The sequence below is a fragment of the Echinococcus granulosus genome, assembly GCF_000524195.1.
Source record: "Echinococcus granulosus chromosome Unknown EG_S00010, whole genome shotgun sequence".
NCBI classification, from domain to species: domain Eukaryota; kingdom Metazoa; phylum Platyhelminthes; class Cestoda; order Cyclophyllidea; family Taeniidae; genus Echinococcus; species Echinococcus granulosus.
Genome location: NW_020170390.1, coordinates 1,006,721 through 1,021,264, shown reverse-complemented (window position 1 = coordinate 1,021,264; position 14,544 = coordinate 1,006,721). Strand labels below are relative to the sequence as shown.

The window sequence follows — 14,544 nt, the reverse complement described above, 5'->3', positions numbered from 1 at the left end:
AAACAGAGGCTAGGTGTGCATTCGAGGAGGGAGAGACGACATCACCGACAACGTGTAACAAAGGACACTACACCATTCAGTGCCCTCCTGAGTCGCAGCTTTATAGGCGCGTTTTCAAGCGTGTTGGACGGGGGGAGAGCCAATCAGCACCAGAAACCAATCAATCGATCGGAGGCCAGCACGGGCACGCGTGTGCGCACGTGCACACGTACAAACAGGATTGATGTGTGTACACGCTTGCGTGGGTGCGTGCACGTCTGCGAACGTCGGACAAAGAAGCTTTCGCGACGTGATGCCTGGCACCTGCCACAAGATGGACTGCTGTGGTAGCTCGCGGCACAGGAGAGGAGGAAGAAGGGGTAATAAGGAAAATTGTCCCCACCAGTCACCCAAATCCGGACATACGATGTGATCTCACGTGTGACACGTTGGTGTGTTTTCCCCATAGAGGGAAAAGATAAGGTACTCTGTTTAGGAGAGTGAGAAGCTGTGTTAGTATTGATAGTAGCAGCAGTAGCAGCCAATTATTCCACATTCACTCCACACAAAGACGTGACATTCTACTACCGCTTGTAAACTACGTGCGCACACACATACACACACGCCTGCTGCAGATAATAAATAGGTGCTAAGACAAAAGCAAAAACAGTCCTAATTAAAAAGTAATGGGAAAGCCATGATCAGTCACCACACCAAGACCAATCTTCGCTCATTATTTTGATCGAACGCATAAGAATTGATTCCAGAATGATTAGGGAGACCTAAACGCCGCAGACACCGATGTAAGTACTCAGCAAGGATATACATCCATTGGAAAATAACGCATTCGCAAAGGCGTCTGGTCAACGATGCAGACAAATGGTGATAACAGCTACAACCATACAACTCTGTAGAGGTTTTACCACAAATGTTAGAAGAATATCCCTCGTGCATTCAAAAGAAAATTTGGGGAAAGATAAACTTAGAGGCAAGTTTAACACCGAAAAAAGTCCTTGAAACTCTTAATCTCCATATAGTTCGGCCCAGAGATAAACAATCAACAAGGGTACTCAACAACCATAGAAAGATGAAAAAAGCATTAGTGAGAAGTGAACGAAACCATTAATAATCAAAGCAGGCCACAGACAAACGAAACAACACAAGTTAGATGTGATAGAGAGTCGATATTGCTTGAATAGGATGCTACAATGCGTGATTGTATGGGTGAAGATCGGCGTGCTGATTGATTGCTGATATGATTGCATACATAATCATGGAGACAATAAGTCGGTAAACGGCGTACAAATATACTGACTTAGGTGGAGAGAGCCAGATCTCTGCGTTTGTGCGAAAGCGATGATCGTGAGGATATATTCGAGTGTGTTGGAACGGCAGGAATAGCCTAAAATCTAGCTGTGGCGAGGGGACCAAGTAAGCAGCATGGTCTTAAGGGCACAAGTGAATGAAAACTAATGTTTTACGGAATACAAGTTAACAAAAACCAGAGACAATGATAGATAACGCCTTCTACCCCACATTCACGCAACTACTAACGCGGAGTTCGTTTAAAATGGTGTAATTTTAAAGTTCCATTTGCCTCTCCTTCGCGTGACTTAGTTTTCCAGTGAGAGGGACAGTCGTTAGCCCCTTCACCAATCAACACCGCTTCATCAACTTTCGGCTCACGGCTTGAACTTTAAAATGTCACCACATTTAGCGATATTTACACTTGAGCTATCGCGATTTAAGCATTAACCTTTCAGAAACAATGAAATACCCTGTGTATGAGATTCAAACAAGAAACTGTCTATCAAACGCAATTTTGTGGTGTCCCGCTTGTACATAAAAAATGAAACAATAACTTGAAGGACACGTAAACACTCTCATTAAGCACGGAAGATTTAGAGGAGAGAAAACTACAGGGGATTTGGGTAAAAGGAGCCTAGCTTGTAATAAAATATTTATGAATCGAAAGCGGAGAGTGGAACTGGTTTCGGTTTTGAGACATGATACATTCTTGTCGGAAAATAAACTGAAACATCAAATCATTTGTGGTTTATTACAATTACAAAATAGCTAAATAACAAAAATAATAAAAGTTGGGTTTTGGGTTAAAAGAAAAATACAGTTTATAAGGTATAAACAACTCACCGTTGCTAGCATACTCCATGACAAGGTACAGGTGCTTCTCCGACTCGATGACCTCTAGAAGTTTGACTGAAGGAAAAGAGGAGAGGAATGTTAGTAAATATTGATAATGAATTTGAAGGCGAATTGAGAAACTGTAAGCCACAATACAAACGTTCAAACACTACCAACATCCTCTTCCTGACCAGAGATATTCTAAGCACACAAATTTTAGACCGGGTGATGCTCAGTGCAAGTGACAGGATGATAGCACACTTGCATCAATCCAAAAATGTTTTTGTTTTGTGAGAAATAAGATGACACTTGTATTTCTGTTTTACAATGAGAGTCAAAAATTGCGATTTAGCCATCTGCGATCTGTTAAACAGAGCCCATAGGTTCCGAAGGAGACCATTAATATTTTGCTGTGTAAAAAAATAAAAGGGGTGCGCGAAGGAGACTGAAGTTAACTTCCAGTCAAGGAGCACCCTCGACCTTGCTTTTAGGCCTGAGAAAAACTAACCGGGCTGAACACAGACCCACATGGATGCATGTAGGCAGGAGGGTGAGCAGTGGCGAAAAGGCTGGGATGTCTTGAAAACAGCACGTAAATCACGCTTCACACACGGGGAAACTACGGCGGCTATCCGGAAGAGGTATGATTTCCTAATGAATCTCCAACACTAGGTAGAGGGGAGTGGAGGCCTCCTCTCGCATAACTAAGTCGCTCTCCTGCCATCCGTACTACCTCAGAGAAGGAGGCCGAGAGGGGAAGTACAGGTTTCAGTCCCTCTATTCGGCGATACTCACCGACAAACAAGGGGCACATGTGTACTCTTATACCGTAAAAGGAGTTCTTTTTTTAGTGCTCACTTCGGGTCAAGATTAATCGTGATTGTGTACTTGGCTGTGGTCAGTTCAACTGCGGTGTTAGAAATAGAAATTGGAAACTTCGCAAGCACTGCACTTAATGACGAGATGGCGGCATATTTTGGCAGAAAGAAAAGGCCAAAGTGATGCAACAAGTCTATAGCCAGTCAAAGACCATGGAAGAAAACAATTTGACAATGTACGCCAATGAAGAGGTGATATGAGATGTCAATTGATGGAAGAGCTATAAGACTCAGGGTAAGAAGGAAGAATGATGTTGGAGCCTCAGAAACCATGAAAAACCAAGCTAAGAGATATATGCGGTATGCAAAAAAAAGAAAAAAAACGGGTTCAAGATTTCGACCACATAGGCCAGATCGCGCTTGCCAATCGAACAGCTGTGCTAACCGCATCTAGAAAGTACCGGATTTCATAAGTGTGCGATCGAGTCATTCCTTGACCATCGATGAAAAAACAGAGTAGATGCAAATGTTTTATTTTTTAAAACAATTTCCAATTAATTGAAAAACCGTCCATGGTAGCTGGACAAAAGGAATTTCGGGTACGTAGCTACTCTGCATAACGAAGACGCTTGCACACGGAAAATCGCCAGTCCAATTTGTGCGCGAATGCATAAATACACGCAGCACAGTGACAAGGATCGAAGCTCTGGCCACGAACGAAGACACTTTCTTTTCCCAGTAAGAAAAAGGAATGAATTTATGCCGGTGAACGCGATTCAGGCAGCAGCTGTATGTATTTGGACATTTCCTCCGAGGAGGTGAGGTGACACACACACGCACACAACTGAGGCGTGTTGGCAAAGGAATTCGAATTATAAATACACAACAGGAAAAGCAGTTCATAGAATATCAAGCATTCGCTTTATAATGTTTTTTTTTGTTTTACCATGAGAATTAGTGACGTATGTTAGGAAATCTGTACTAGACAATAAGCCCAATGTGTGGAGGGAACTGAAGGTAGTTACAAATCCAACCGAGCCAAGTATTCAAGAACCAGCGCGACGGACCAACGACGTGATGACTGCAGGCCCGTAAAACAAAGACGTGAGAAAAACAATTCAAAGTTGGTAAACATCCAATGGTAAGAGTTTAAAAAAAGGTGAAGATGATGGGATTTATTTGATCGCATCAGCATAAAATACGCCAAGATTTAGCCTACAACGATTAAAATGAACAGCTTTGAACAAGTAGGAACAGATGCTGAGTTTGAACTACAATTATTATTACCATTTAAAAAGGAAATGAATCCGATCAAGTGATCAAAAGTGCGATAAAGACAATGAGAAAAAGTGGTGAAGTTAAAAGAAGTAAGGACGACAAAAACAGTGGAAAAAAATAAGCAAAAACATCAAATTTGTAAATTCCGTGTTTCGAGGCATCAACGAGAGCAGACTCCCGGCCATGAAGTGGGAAGCACCGATTAGTGCGAGCTCAATTTCCACCCACAAAAGGTCCGATTTAACACACTGAGGTTGGAGGTAAGGCGTAGACTCGCATTACGCAGAGCATGTAGGATAGAGACATGCGACGTTGCAGAAAGCTGTCTTTTTTATGAGTTTAATAGCACCAATACTTAAAACGGTCTGAATAAGGCATTATGGCCGAAATTCAGGAATGCCCGAAATGGGATCTCGTGCATTCCATTACGGCTACTGCCAAGGGTGAATTCCCTGATGTGCATTTGAATTCGACAAATGTCTCCCTTAAAGCTGCAATGTATTTGTACAGAATAAACCCAATGCGAATCGACTACATTGCAGCGAAAGGCGAAGAAGGAAAGGAATCTTCAAAAGCCCACAAGACTTGCAACAGCTGCCAGCCAAAGCGAGAACGGACAGTGAATTTTTGTAGGAGGATCACAATGCATGCATGCCTGCATGTATAACTAGCTAGGGGTGGATTCGTTGTACAGGGAGAGTTAGCAGTGCAATCGAGGGGAGATTCGGTAAAAAGATAAACATCGCCTGATCGAGGGATGCAATTGTGATGGATAAACAACTACACCCGGAGGAGGAAGAGCACTGTACCACAAACTTTGTTTACGAGCACAGCACCAATGAACAGTAAAGATGGGGCGAGTTTGTAGTATGCATTTCCGAGTTTCAAGTAAGTGCACAAATATTTGGCCAGAAGACGGTAGCTGGGGGCGTCGGGTTACAGATGCAATGTTGGCACTATTTGGTGCGGAGTTTAGTAATGAAGTACACACTCAATGTATTGCGTTTTTACGGCGATGAGGGTAGAGCAGCAGGCAGAGAATCGTGGATGACCCACATGTTCGGCGGGTTAAGCAGATGGCAAATAAATCGCAAAATTAATAAAAACCCACATTGCTAACACCTTATGAAAGACTTGAACACGTTGCTTAGTTAAACAAGTGACCTAGTGGAATTTACGTGGGAGGATACAAAGGGTACAAAGGGAAGTAAGGAATAAAACACCGGAATGCAACATGGGTGATCGTGTAAGAGCTAATATAACCTGCTCTTTACGACTTTCGAATGTGAGTAATGAACTAGGTTCTTCAACACAAACATTCACAGGAAACTATGTAAGAATATGGGAAATGAGAATAACTTTCTTCTCAGGAGTGCAGTAATGGAAGGGGTAGTAGTTATTTAGGTTAATGATTTAAAAGTGGAGTAGATTTTGAAGTCGACCTGTGAGACTCCAGACGAGGAGAAAGTGTGGAGAGAAGTGATAAAACCCAACTTCAGCAATGAGAAGGGAAAGAGGTGACTCACTAATATTGGGATGGTCCAAGGTCTTCATTATCCGTACTTCCCGGAAGAGCTGAAAGAGAGAAGAGAATGCGCCTAAGTAGCCACTGGCATTGCGGCGCATGGGGAGCACTCCTCCAAGTCTCCTTACGCAAATAATTTTTGCTGAAGTAATTAAGGGGGGAAGGGAGTGGCTAATTCACCACGGCAGAAGTGAGTCAAGCATAGATACACACGCAAACACACCCACGCACGCGCCGAACCACACAAGAGCAACAGGGGATGCGCATTTCATCGAGTCGGCAGCAGGGATCGCACGAAGGTTGTTCATCATCCGCCGCCAGTGGGGTAACCACGCGCACACGTACGCACGCACGCGAGCGGGCGGGTTCAGGCGTCGTCCGCGAACATTTACAATACCGTCGCAAACTACACATTCTGTTGAGGTTATTTAGCTGGCCACTTTTTTTCCATTTCCCATATTATCATCCCCTACGTTCTGAACTTTTTTCGTAATTTTATAAACGTTCTATCGTTGTCCCATTTCAAGGTTTCCACTAAAATCGCCTAAGTATATCAAGCTGGAAAGATAATTTCTTAAGAGTTTATTCTTACCCGGGTTATTTCCTTCCATTTAAGGAGTGCTATAAAGTCTGCAATGGTTTTCAAGCTACGGATACGCATCAAATATAAGCAAAATTCAACGACAGAGATGCTGTTATTCACTACAGTCAAGAGTCCAACGCACCCCAAATAAGGTAGATAAATAGCAAGAGGACTCCATAAGAGTCACATGAGTGATCAGAACGCTTTGCAGTAGCGCAAAATGACACATCAAGTGTCGTGAGGTGGTATAGCAAGGCTAGCTAAAAAGGACTACGAACGCACCAAAAGGGCAATAATAGGAACCATGGCAAAATGTATGGAAGGGGAAAGAATAGGCGATGTTGAATGCCTCAAAGTAATCCTCTGGTCTATAATTAGGCACCAGTTTAAATGAACGCGTCTGCTCATAAAGGGTATCGGCTTGAAGCAACCTGCAGCGTAAAACTTAATGCCTCAGTTGCAAAGAATGCTTAAAAAGGGACAAAATGTCATGCCAACTGATTTAATTTTGCCACCAACCAATCAACCAAACTTAAATGAGGTTATGGCATAAACAACGCCAGGTTTGTGAATCCTACCCTAACTGCAACTGCAATTAAGATTGTCGGGGTGGTAGATAGCTTAGGAGGGAAAGATTTCCTTAGCAATGACGGAAAGAAAAAATAAAAGAGGAAGTGATACCATATGTCTAAGAGTCCCAACAAGTGGGTAATTGTGACAAACACTACATTGCAGGTAGACACCTACGCAGAACACAATTCTTAAGATAAGAAAAAGAAGGATATTTTGAGGGAAAAAGGGTTAATTTCCACGGTGAACGGAAAGGAACAAGGTCTGCAAATGCTCACCACCATTCCGTTTATCTAACACGGAGATGGCCGAATAAATAAGTGAAGCGACAGCACCAAACCACACTGTTTTTTTTTCTAATCATTTGGGAGCTCATCAAAGGGGAAACACATGTGAGGTGCCCCATTACAGTTGCAGCATAACGCAATCGCACAGCGCATTCGTCAGCATGATTTGGCAGCGATCTGCAACTGGAAGAGCCCTGTACTCGCGCGGTTTGTTTGCTTATTATTTCACAAAAACAACGTATTTTCAAAATCAAAAGAGCAACGACACTTAAGCAGAAAATTAAGCATCAGATAACACTCCCGCAACAAACCATTTATCAAATTAATTGGCTCCAAAGGAAGGAACAAGACTAACCTTTCTTAGGCTCGTCGGATTCAGCTGTGTCTTGTCTATAACTTTGACGGCGACCTGCAAAGAAAATAAATTAATTTCCACGAGTTAACAATAGGATGCGCTGTTGGATGGAAAAGTTGCGCCCTTATAGGGCCATAAGGCTATTCATAAATAGAGCGACTGTATTGATAGCAAAAAACGTGCTTAAGATCGCCGAAAGTATCCAGCGAGGGAGATGAGATATTCAGGTTTTAGGATTTACGATCATTTTAAACTCATACAGGTCATAAAAACGGCAACGCTCCTGCAAAGTGAAGTCGGCTCGTTTCTATGCATGCAAACTACGCTCACAAAAACAGGGCGCATCAGACATAAAAACCTCGGATTCGCCAATGCATAATACGTCCTCTAAGAGGTTGAAAGAACAGCGATGACTACGAGGTAGAAATAGTTGATTGAGACAAATAATAACTGGAGGAATTGCAATAGAGGTGAATGTGACATCAAACGATGCGTGAAGTGGGTGTTGCATGAGAACGAAGTGAAAAAAACGACAGCGCCTGGAGTGTAGCCTACAGCGAAGACAAAGGGTGAGCTACCACCACGACAGGACAGCACGCACTTCAGTTTAATGGGACCTAAAAGGCACAATAGTAAATCGCCATACTTGAGAAAAGCAGCGGGGGATACCCTCTTGCATAACATGCATGAGGGACCAAAAAGAGCCGACTTGAGGCTAGAAAAAAAAGCCACAATGTAGTTTCGATTTGACTAGGCATGTGAAACGGCAAAAGAGGCGAGACGAGTCACGCATGGAGTGGTCTGAGGCTTGGGGATAAACACAGATGAGGGCAATTTTTGGCACGTTAATGTGATTTGCTGCACCCCTACGCAACGCGGGACAGCACCTCTTAGCCCCAAGGCAAGATGACTAAAGGAGATGTTTGGGTTATCTTTGGATAAAAGTTAAGAGAGGGACGCCAGCAGCTATCGAATTGCCTTGCCTCACCCCAATCGGGTAATGCCGTGACCACAATCCACGGCATTGATGACTTCAAGGGTGGAAGGTAGGTCGACTTTATAACGATAACAATGAAGCATAAACAAGGTGTGGAATCACGAAGAGCACTGGTCGAAAAAGTCTATTAGAATGGAGGTTTACAAAGGCACGCACAAACTTCTCTTGCTGTTTTGAGGTAGCAACTATTGTTGAATTCTACTTAGAAGCCAAATAGAGAGAAGTCGGAATAAATGTCTTCCTACTTCCTACAAACATATAATTAGAATTTCTTAAAATTGAATTCAAAATAAACAGAAGGCTGAAAACAGGTGATATTTAGTACAATCACTACAAAATACTACGGCAAAATGATAGCATTTGAAGCCCAAGTAGAGTAGGAAATACGTTTAGTCAACATCCGATTCGCTTCTAATCAAACCTACGATTTTTTGAATTAAGAGAACCAAAGTTTACGAGCGATCTGGCTTAAAAATGCAATACTTTTAAACACCAGCTAGCCACGAATCTATAATAAGAGGAGAATTCAAGTAGGCCTAGACCTAGACGCAGACAGATCTCCACATCCAGAAGCTTGACACGAAAACAGGCATTTAGTGTGACCAAGGCACTAGCAGTCGGGAACATGAAAGAGGATAACGAGTCAGGGTGAATCTATGTGAAATAAACTGGGGAAGGGCATGAAGCCACGTGAAGCTGTCTATTTCGGATGGGTATTCTTTACAAGCAAGTGAGCCACAGTTGGGTGCGGATCAGACGCAAGACTTCAATTACTACCAACAGCCTCACATAACAGTGCATGTAATGACCGAAAAATGAACACGATCAGATGACACAAACCATTACGTGCTCTTAAGTTAAAGCATGCATTTCGTAGGTGGAGTTAACACGTTCGTGCATACACAACATAAAACTACTGTCACACCACCCGCATGCCGTGTGTAAGAGATCAATGTCTACGTTGAGGGGCATAAGCCGTGTAAGCCAGTGCTTGCAGAATTTCTGCAGAGCTTACCCATGGCAAGGGAAAAATGGTTAAAGCTGACTCCATCTAAACCATTCTGCAGTAAACAGCAAACCAGGTTTTTCTTCTGGAATCAATGGAAAGCCTTAAGGCTAAAGTATTTTCGCTGTCAGGAGGCGAAAAGACAAGCCCCCAAGGAAGAGGTAATGAGTGAAAGACGTCGGTATTAACCTTTTTGCAAAGTGAAGATGAATTCAATCGACGTTCGGTGCGCCTATCTGCGACTAGGTGATATAACAACGCGCAGAATTTTTGCTTCGCCAATGCTTCCCACTTTTCACATTTTGCTGGCCTTACGCGTCACGAACTCCCTTGGAATGCCTAAACTCTGCACAGGAATTACCACTCTTAATATCAGACAGTACTTTGGGAAAGAAAACAACAAATCCGCTCTCGAACGCTCAATCTTTACCGACGGTTGTTTATGCCTTTGATTACCTAAGAAAACCCGAGCTCTGTATTCATTTGATTGTACTGGCTCTACTGCAAATTTTTTTGCGTAGCAGTGATCGTTTGAGAAAGATTTTTTACACGTAAATGAAATTCAAATTGAGTCATGTAGAAAGTACGCGGAAAGAAATTTAAATAATGCCTTGAAAATTGAAATGACCATTGGGAGGTTCGCTGCGGTGAGAAAGGGGTACTTTGACTAACGAGAACCAATAACACGATTTAACGAGCCCCTCATTCAACAGTTTGATTGGGCTATATTTAATATGTTGAGTGCATTACTTAACATTTGAGAATATTGAGATCCACTTTTAAACATAAAAAGGTGGAGCAAAATGGTTAGCTCGAGAACACTCAATTGAAATTTGACAACAGAGTCCGGAGACGTATGAGTCTATCCATCCACACCTATCAGTGACTACTGCGGAAACGCATCAATCACTTCAACTCCTTCCCTTGAGTGGACAGTTTTAAGACAAGATACAACTAAAGTGGGAAAAAGGAAATTAGCCGATAGAGGTGCCACAGCTTTTGAACATTTTTATGCACACCAAGGAAGTTGAATGGAAAAAGAAAAACCCAAATTATTAAAAAAACATTTTACATTTAATTGATGTACTATGGGAATCTATTATAGCTTGAGATCTGATAAATGGTTCAAAGTAGGTGGCCAAGATAAATAATTTGGCAATCAGCAGACAACCTGAAGCTAACGAAAACAAAGGTTAGTCAAAGGGAGCAGTTAAAGCGATGGTTATGAAGTACGCAAACACCAAAATTCCCCACTCTCTGCCATGTAAAAATACACGGTACCGAAGCACAATGGCCGAAAACTTGAGCTGACAAATATGTAAACGGTGGAGCTGGGACTGTTTCGTAAAGACGAAACATGTAAAAATTGAACATAAAATTCCCCATATCATCGCAGAAAAAATAAGGCTCATAAAAGTATGATAAAGAGTCTGAGAAAGCGCAGAAAAGAGCCATATCAAATTAGATTCACAACCAAACTTCACTTTCAAAAGAAATGACTCGATATCAGCAAGCAAAATTGCGCAAATTTATAAAGACTGGAACTTGAGAGATGTGAAAAAGTACGCAATATTAAATCATAAGAAAACTGATAACACACATTCATACGGTGCAACGATTTAATTATTAACAATCTGATGCTTATGAGGACTTTGAACCCAAGTGAAACTTTGCAAAGGCGCGGTTCTAAACGTTCGCACATAAGCTCTGAGATTCGCCACATTTTCCGTTGATGGTGTGCCGCTTTCCTCACCCACCATTACTGTCTCTAAGCTTTTGCAGAGGTCCGTTTACGGCAAGCTTCTGCTGAAATTGAGTCAAACCTGCATTTACTCTCCGAATAAATGAATGAGTAGCACAAAAGGCGAAAACGAAGAAGGGGATGGGTACGCAAAAGGACTTAATTGCGCAAAGGCACATACATACACTATTACGCCTGTTTGCCAATTATTTGCTTTCTCCTTCTCATTCTCCTCATACAAAACCTTACTTCTAGAGTAGAAACTAACCTGGGAAAGCTGTTAGACACTGGTCTACCTGTATAAAAAGAGGATTGCTTACCTCCATGCCCGTTGTCACATGCTGGGCTAGCTTGACCTTGGCAAAGTTGCCTTTGCCTATGGTGCGGATCAGGCTATACTTCCCCACATGTGGTCGTTCCTTCCAATTATTGCTGCTGCTACTGCCACTGGTGGTGGTAGCGGAAGTTCCACTTCCCATGAGCTTACTGGGAACACAGCCGTAGCCACCGGTCTCACTAGCCGCCTTATGCGGAGCCAGTTGCTGCTGCTGCTGTCGGAAATAGTACTGGGCGTGAGAGAAGTCGGAAGGGGGGTTCTGGGAGGAGATCCTGTAGGCTGCACCACCACCACCTCCTCTTCTCTGGGTTAGGTGGGGCAGTCGTGCAGTGGCCACATTGGAGGCAGGTGCACCCGTACCGGGAGGAGGGGGCCAACAATAGAAGCTTCCGGTGTTGCTATTGGCCTGTTGAGTGCTCGGGGACTGCATCAAGGAGTGAGACATTATATCCAACATAGCACCATTATTAGTAGTGCTGGGATTGACACCGCTGTTGGCCGCAGGGCCAGTGGCGCCATTGCCACCGCTATTGTTGAGATAGGCTTGTTTTTGTTGGGAAGGCCCAGAGGCATAAGCTGGTGGAGAATAGAGCATCGCAGTAGGCGACTGCGGCTGTCCTGGCAAGAGCATGGCACTCGTGGAATCGGAATCGGGTGTGACCACCACAGGGGGATTTGAGGGCGCAGCAGACGAGTAGGGATACATAAAAGAACCTGATTTTGGATTCTCCAGTAAAAGCATTACACCATGCCCGAATTCGAGGTCGGAGAGTGGCAGTAATGCTTCCAAACTGCAGACTCAAATAGTGCCTATCTATAAAATTATTGAATAAAGTGCGCAAGTACAGCGAATGAATCCCATCAAGTGCTGAATGGTATAATTAGGAGGAAAAATGGTAAGAACTAAGTACCAGCGTTAATTTTGGTTGGACGGGCCGAATGAACAAAAAATACGCAGCTGGAGCACTTACACAGGCATAAAACAATGTACGTTAAAAAAAGGTGACTATTTCAGTCAGATACTTTCTTTCTTAAAAAATCCTGCTTATATAAGTGCAAACGTGAAATGTTGATGACGAGAAAGCCATTCAAATGAAGTTAAAATCTAGAACCTTTTCATTTGATTAGATAAAACGCAAGTACTTTGCTCAGAGGTGGGTAAAACTTAAATGGCAATTCTGACCAACTCGGGGAACTTGTAGAAAACTCTTATAGAAAAAATAAAAATGGAAAAATCTTAATTAAGTCTAACATGACATAATAACCTCATATCGAACAAAACCTACGCTAAACCAATTTCGTAGAGGTGGACAGCAACAGCCAAGCTATCGCATGATGAACAATGCGTGGGTACTTCAAATTAATCGCATTAAAACCAAATCTCTTTTTTATAAACAAATAAGCAGCAATTGCCAAAGTCAAATGCCCTATAAATGAGAGACAATTACAAAAAGGACAGTAACCGGGTTTCAATCACATCTAACAAGTAAATACCAACGTTGAAAGAGAATAAGATGAGGTTAGAAACTCAAAGTTAGGAAAAGTAAGGGCCAAGATACCCAAAAAACGGACCAGCTTAGAAAAAGTAATCGCACAAAAACCACCTTAACACAGGTGAGCCATTACCGAAGAAGTATCACAATGCCACGTTCCCAAAAATATTGCTGTTGGGATTAAAGCAGAAATAAAATGGGTCCAAAGAAACACGGCAGACAAATGAAACGTACTTTGCCAAGAGGTATAATCATTCTTAAGGCAAAGTATTACTGTTACATGCGTTAGAAAGGTAAACAAACCCAAACTAAGTAAGGTACTAACATCAAGGTAGTCACCAATCTAAAAAATTCGCCAGTGAGTTTCTATAAAAAATCAATAAGATTTGATGTTGAGGTGTAAAAATCGGGTGTCAAGAACCACAGCATAATAAGAAAATGTACGATTAAGCGATGTCACACATAAAGTGCTAAACCCTTGGAAATCAAATCAATTAGGTGCAAGAGGAAGACTGTTTCCAGCAAAAACACCTGAAGAGCACTGAGAGGATGTAAAATCAAAGTAACCGTAAGACATTCGACACAAAACAGAGGAGCAACAAAAACACTCACTAGGAAACTTCAAAGCAAAAAGGCCTTGAGGGCACGCAACTTCATTGCGTTTCTAGTTTAGTAAAAGAGTAAGGATATTTAAAAAAAATATTTTTCGCATTATAATCATGCATATACAATAAATTTTTAAACAAAAGCTATTTTTAACACAGCTAGATGATACGCTTGCAAAATCGATGGCATAAATAGCTTAAGCTGACGGTAGTTTAATCAAAATATATGCATAATCGCGCACCATTTCCAAAATACTTCGCAATGCAATATAGTATACATAACGCGTATACGTTTGTCGTGCAAAAGAGCCATGCGATCCTCGTAAGATACAGACAAGCGGGCGCCCACTTTCAAGCGTATTTTTCAGTCTACGATCTATGATATTTAAACCATGCCCTCAAATTAGAAATAATGGCTGTCCAGTATCATAACAACTGATTCTACCAAATAAGAAGTAAGGTTTTTTAGTTTTTAATGTACCGTTAAATGTAGTTGGTAAGGATATATGCTTGTGTATAAAGTAAAAGCAGAGGTTAAAGCAAAATTTGCTGGGTAAGGATTGGTGCCTTCTGCAGTAAAAAATATCTTTAAGAAGTTACTCATAGCCCTTTTTTGAGATTTTCATGCGAAAGAACATTGAAGAGCTTATAACCAGATACAAATATTCTCAAAAATTATCGGCTAAATTTTTCTTCAGGAACCTAACTTTTCTGCAACATAAGTTGGCCTAACTTCTTTTTGGTGGAGTTTTGCAACCCTTGTCCTTATATTATTCATTGATTTATAGTGTTCGTATCTTCTAGCGCTATTTTGGACTCCCCTTGGTG

The 14,544-nt window shown here is 42.0% G+C and overlaps 1 protein-coding gene across 1 annotated transcript in view; it reads right to left on the bottom strand. All coding sequences in view use genetic code 11, as the record gives it.

Moving 5' to 3' along the window:
- EGR_02322 (Serine/threonine-protein kinase MARK2) overlaps positions 1-14,029 on the bottom strand; it is a gene marked incomplete at both ends in the record, with an annotated part of 29,028 nt that extends 14,999 nt beyond the window's left edge. The window contains 7 exons of the mRNA XM_024491571.1: positions 2,131-2,196; positions 5,744-5,884; positions 5,966-6,148; positions 7,538-7,591; positions 11,550-11,577; positions 11,602-12,409; positions 13,959-14,029. Of these exons, the coding sequence (XP_024354077.1) occupies positions 2,131-2,196; positions 5,744-5,884; positions 5,966-6,148; positions 7,538-7,591; positions 11,550-11,577; positions 11,602-12,409; positions 13,959-14,029 (1,351 nt within the window). The remainder of the gene's footprint in view (positions 1-2,130; positions 2,197-5,743; positions 5,885-5,965; positions 6,149-7,537; positions 7,592-11,549; positions 11,578-11,601; positions 12,410-13,958) is intronic.
- Between the last annotated feature and the right edge of the window lie 515 nt (positions 14,030-14,544).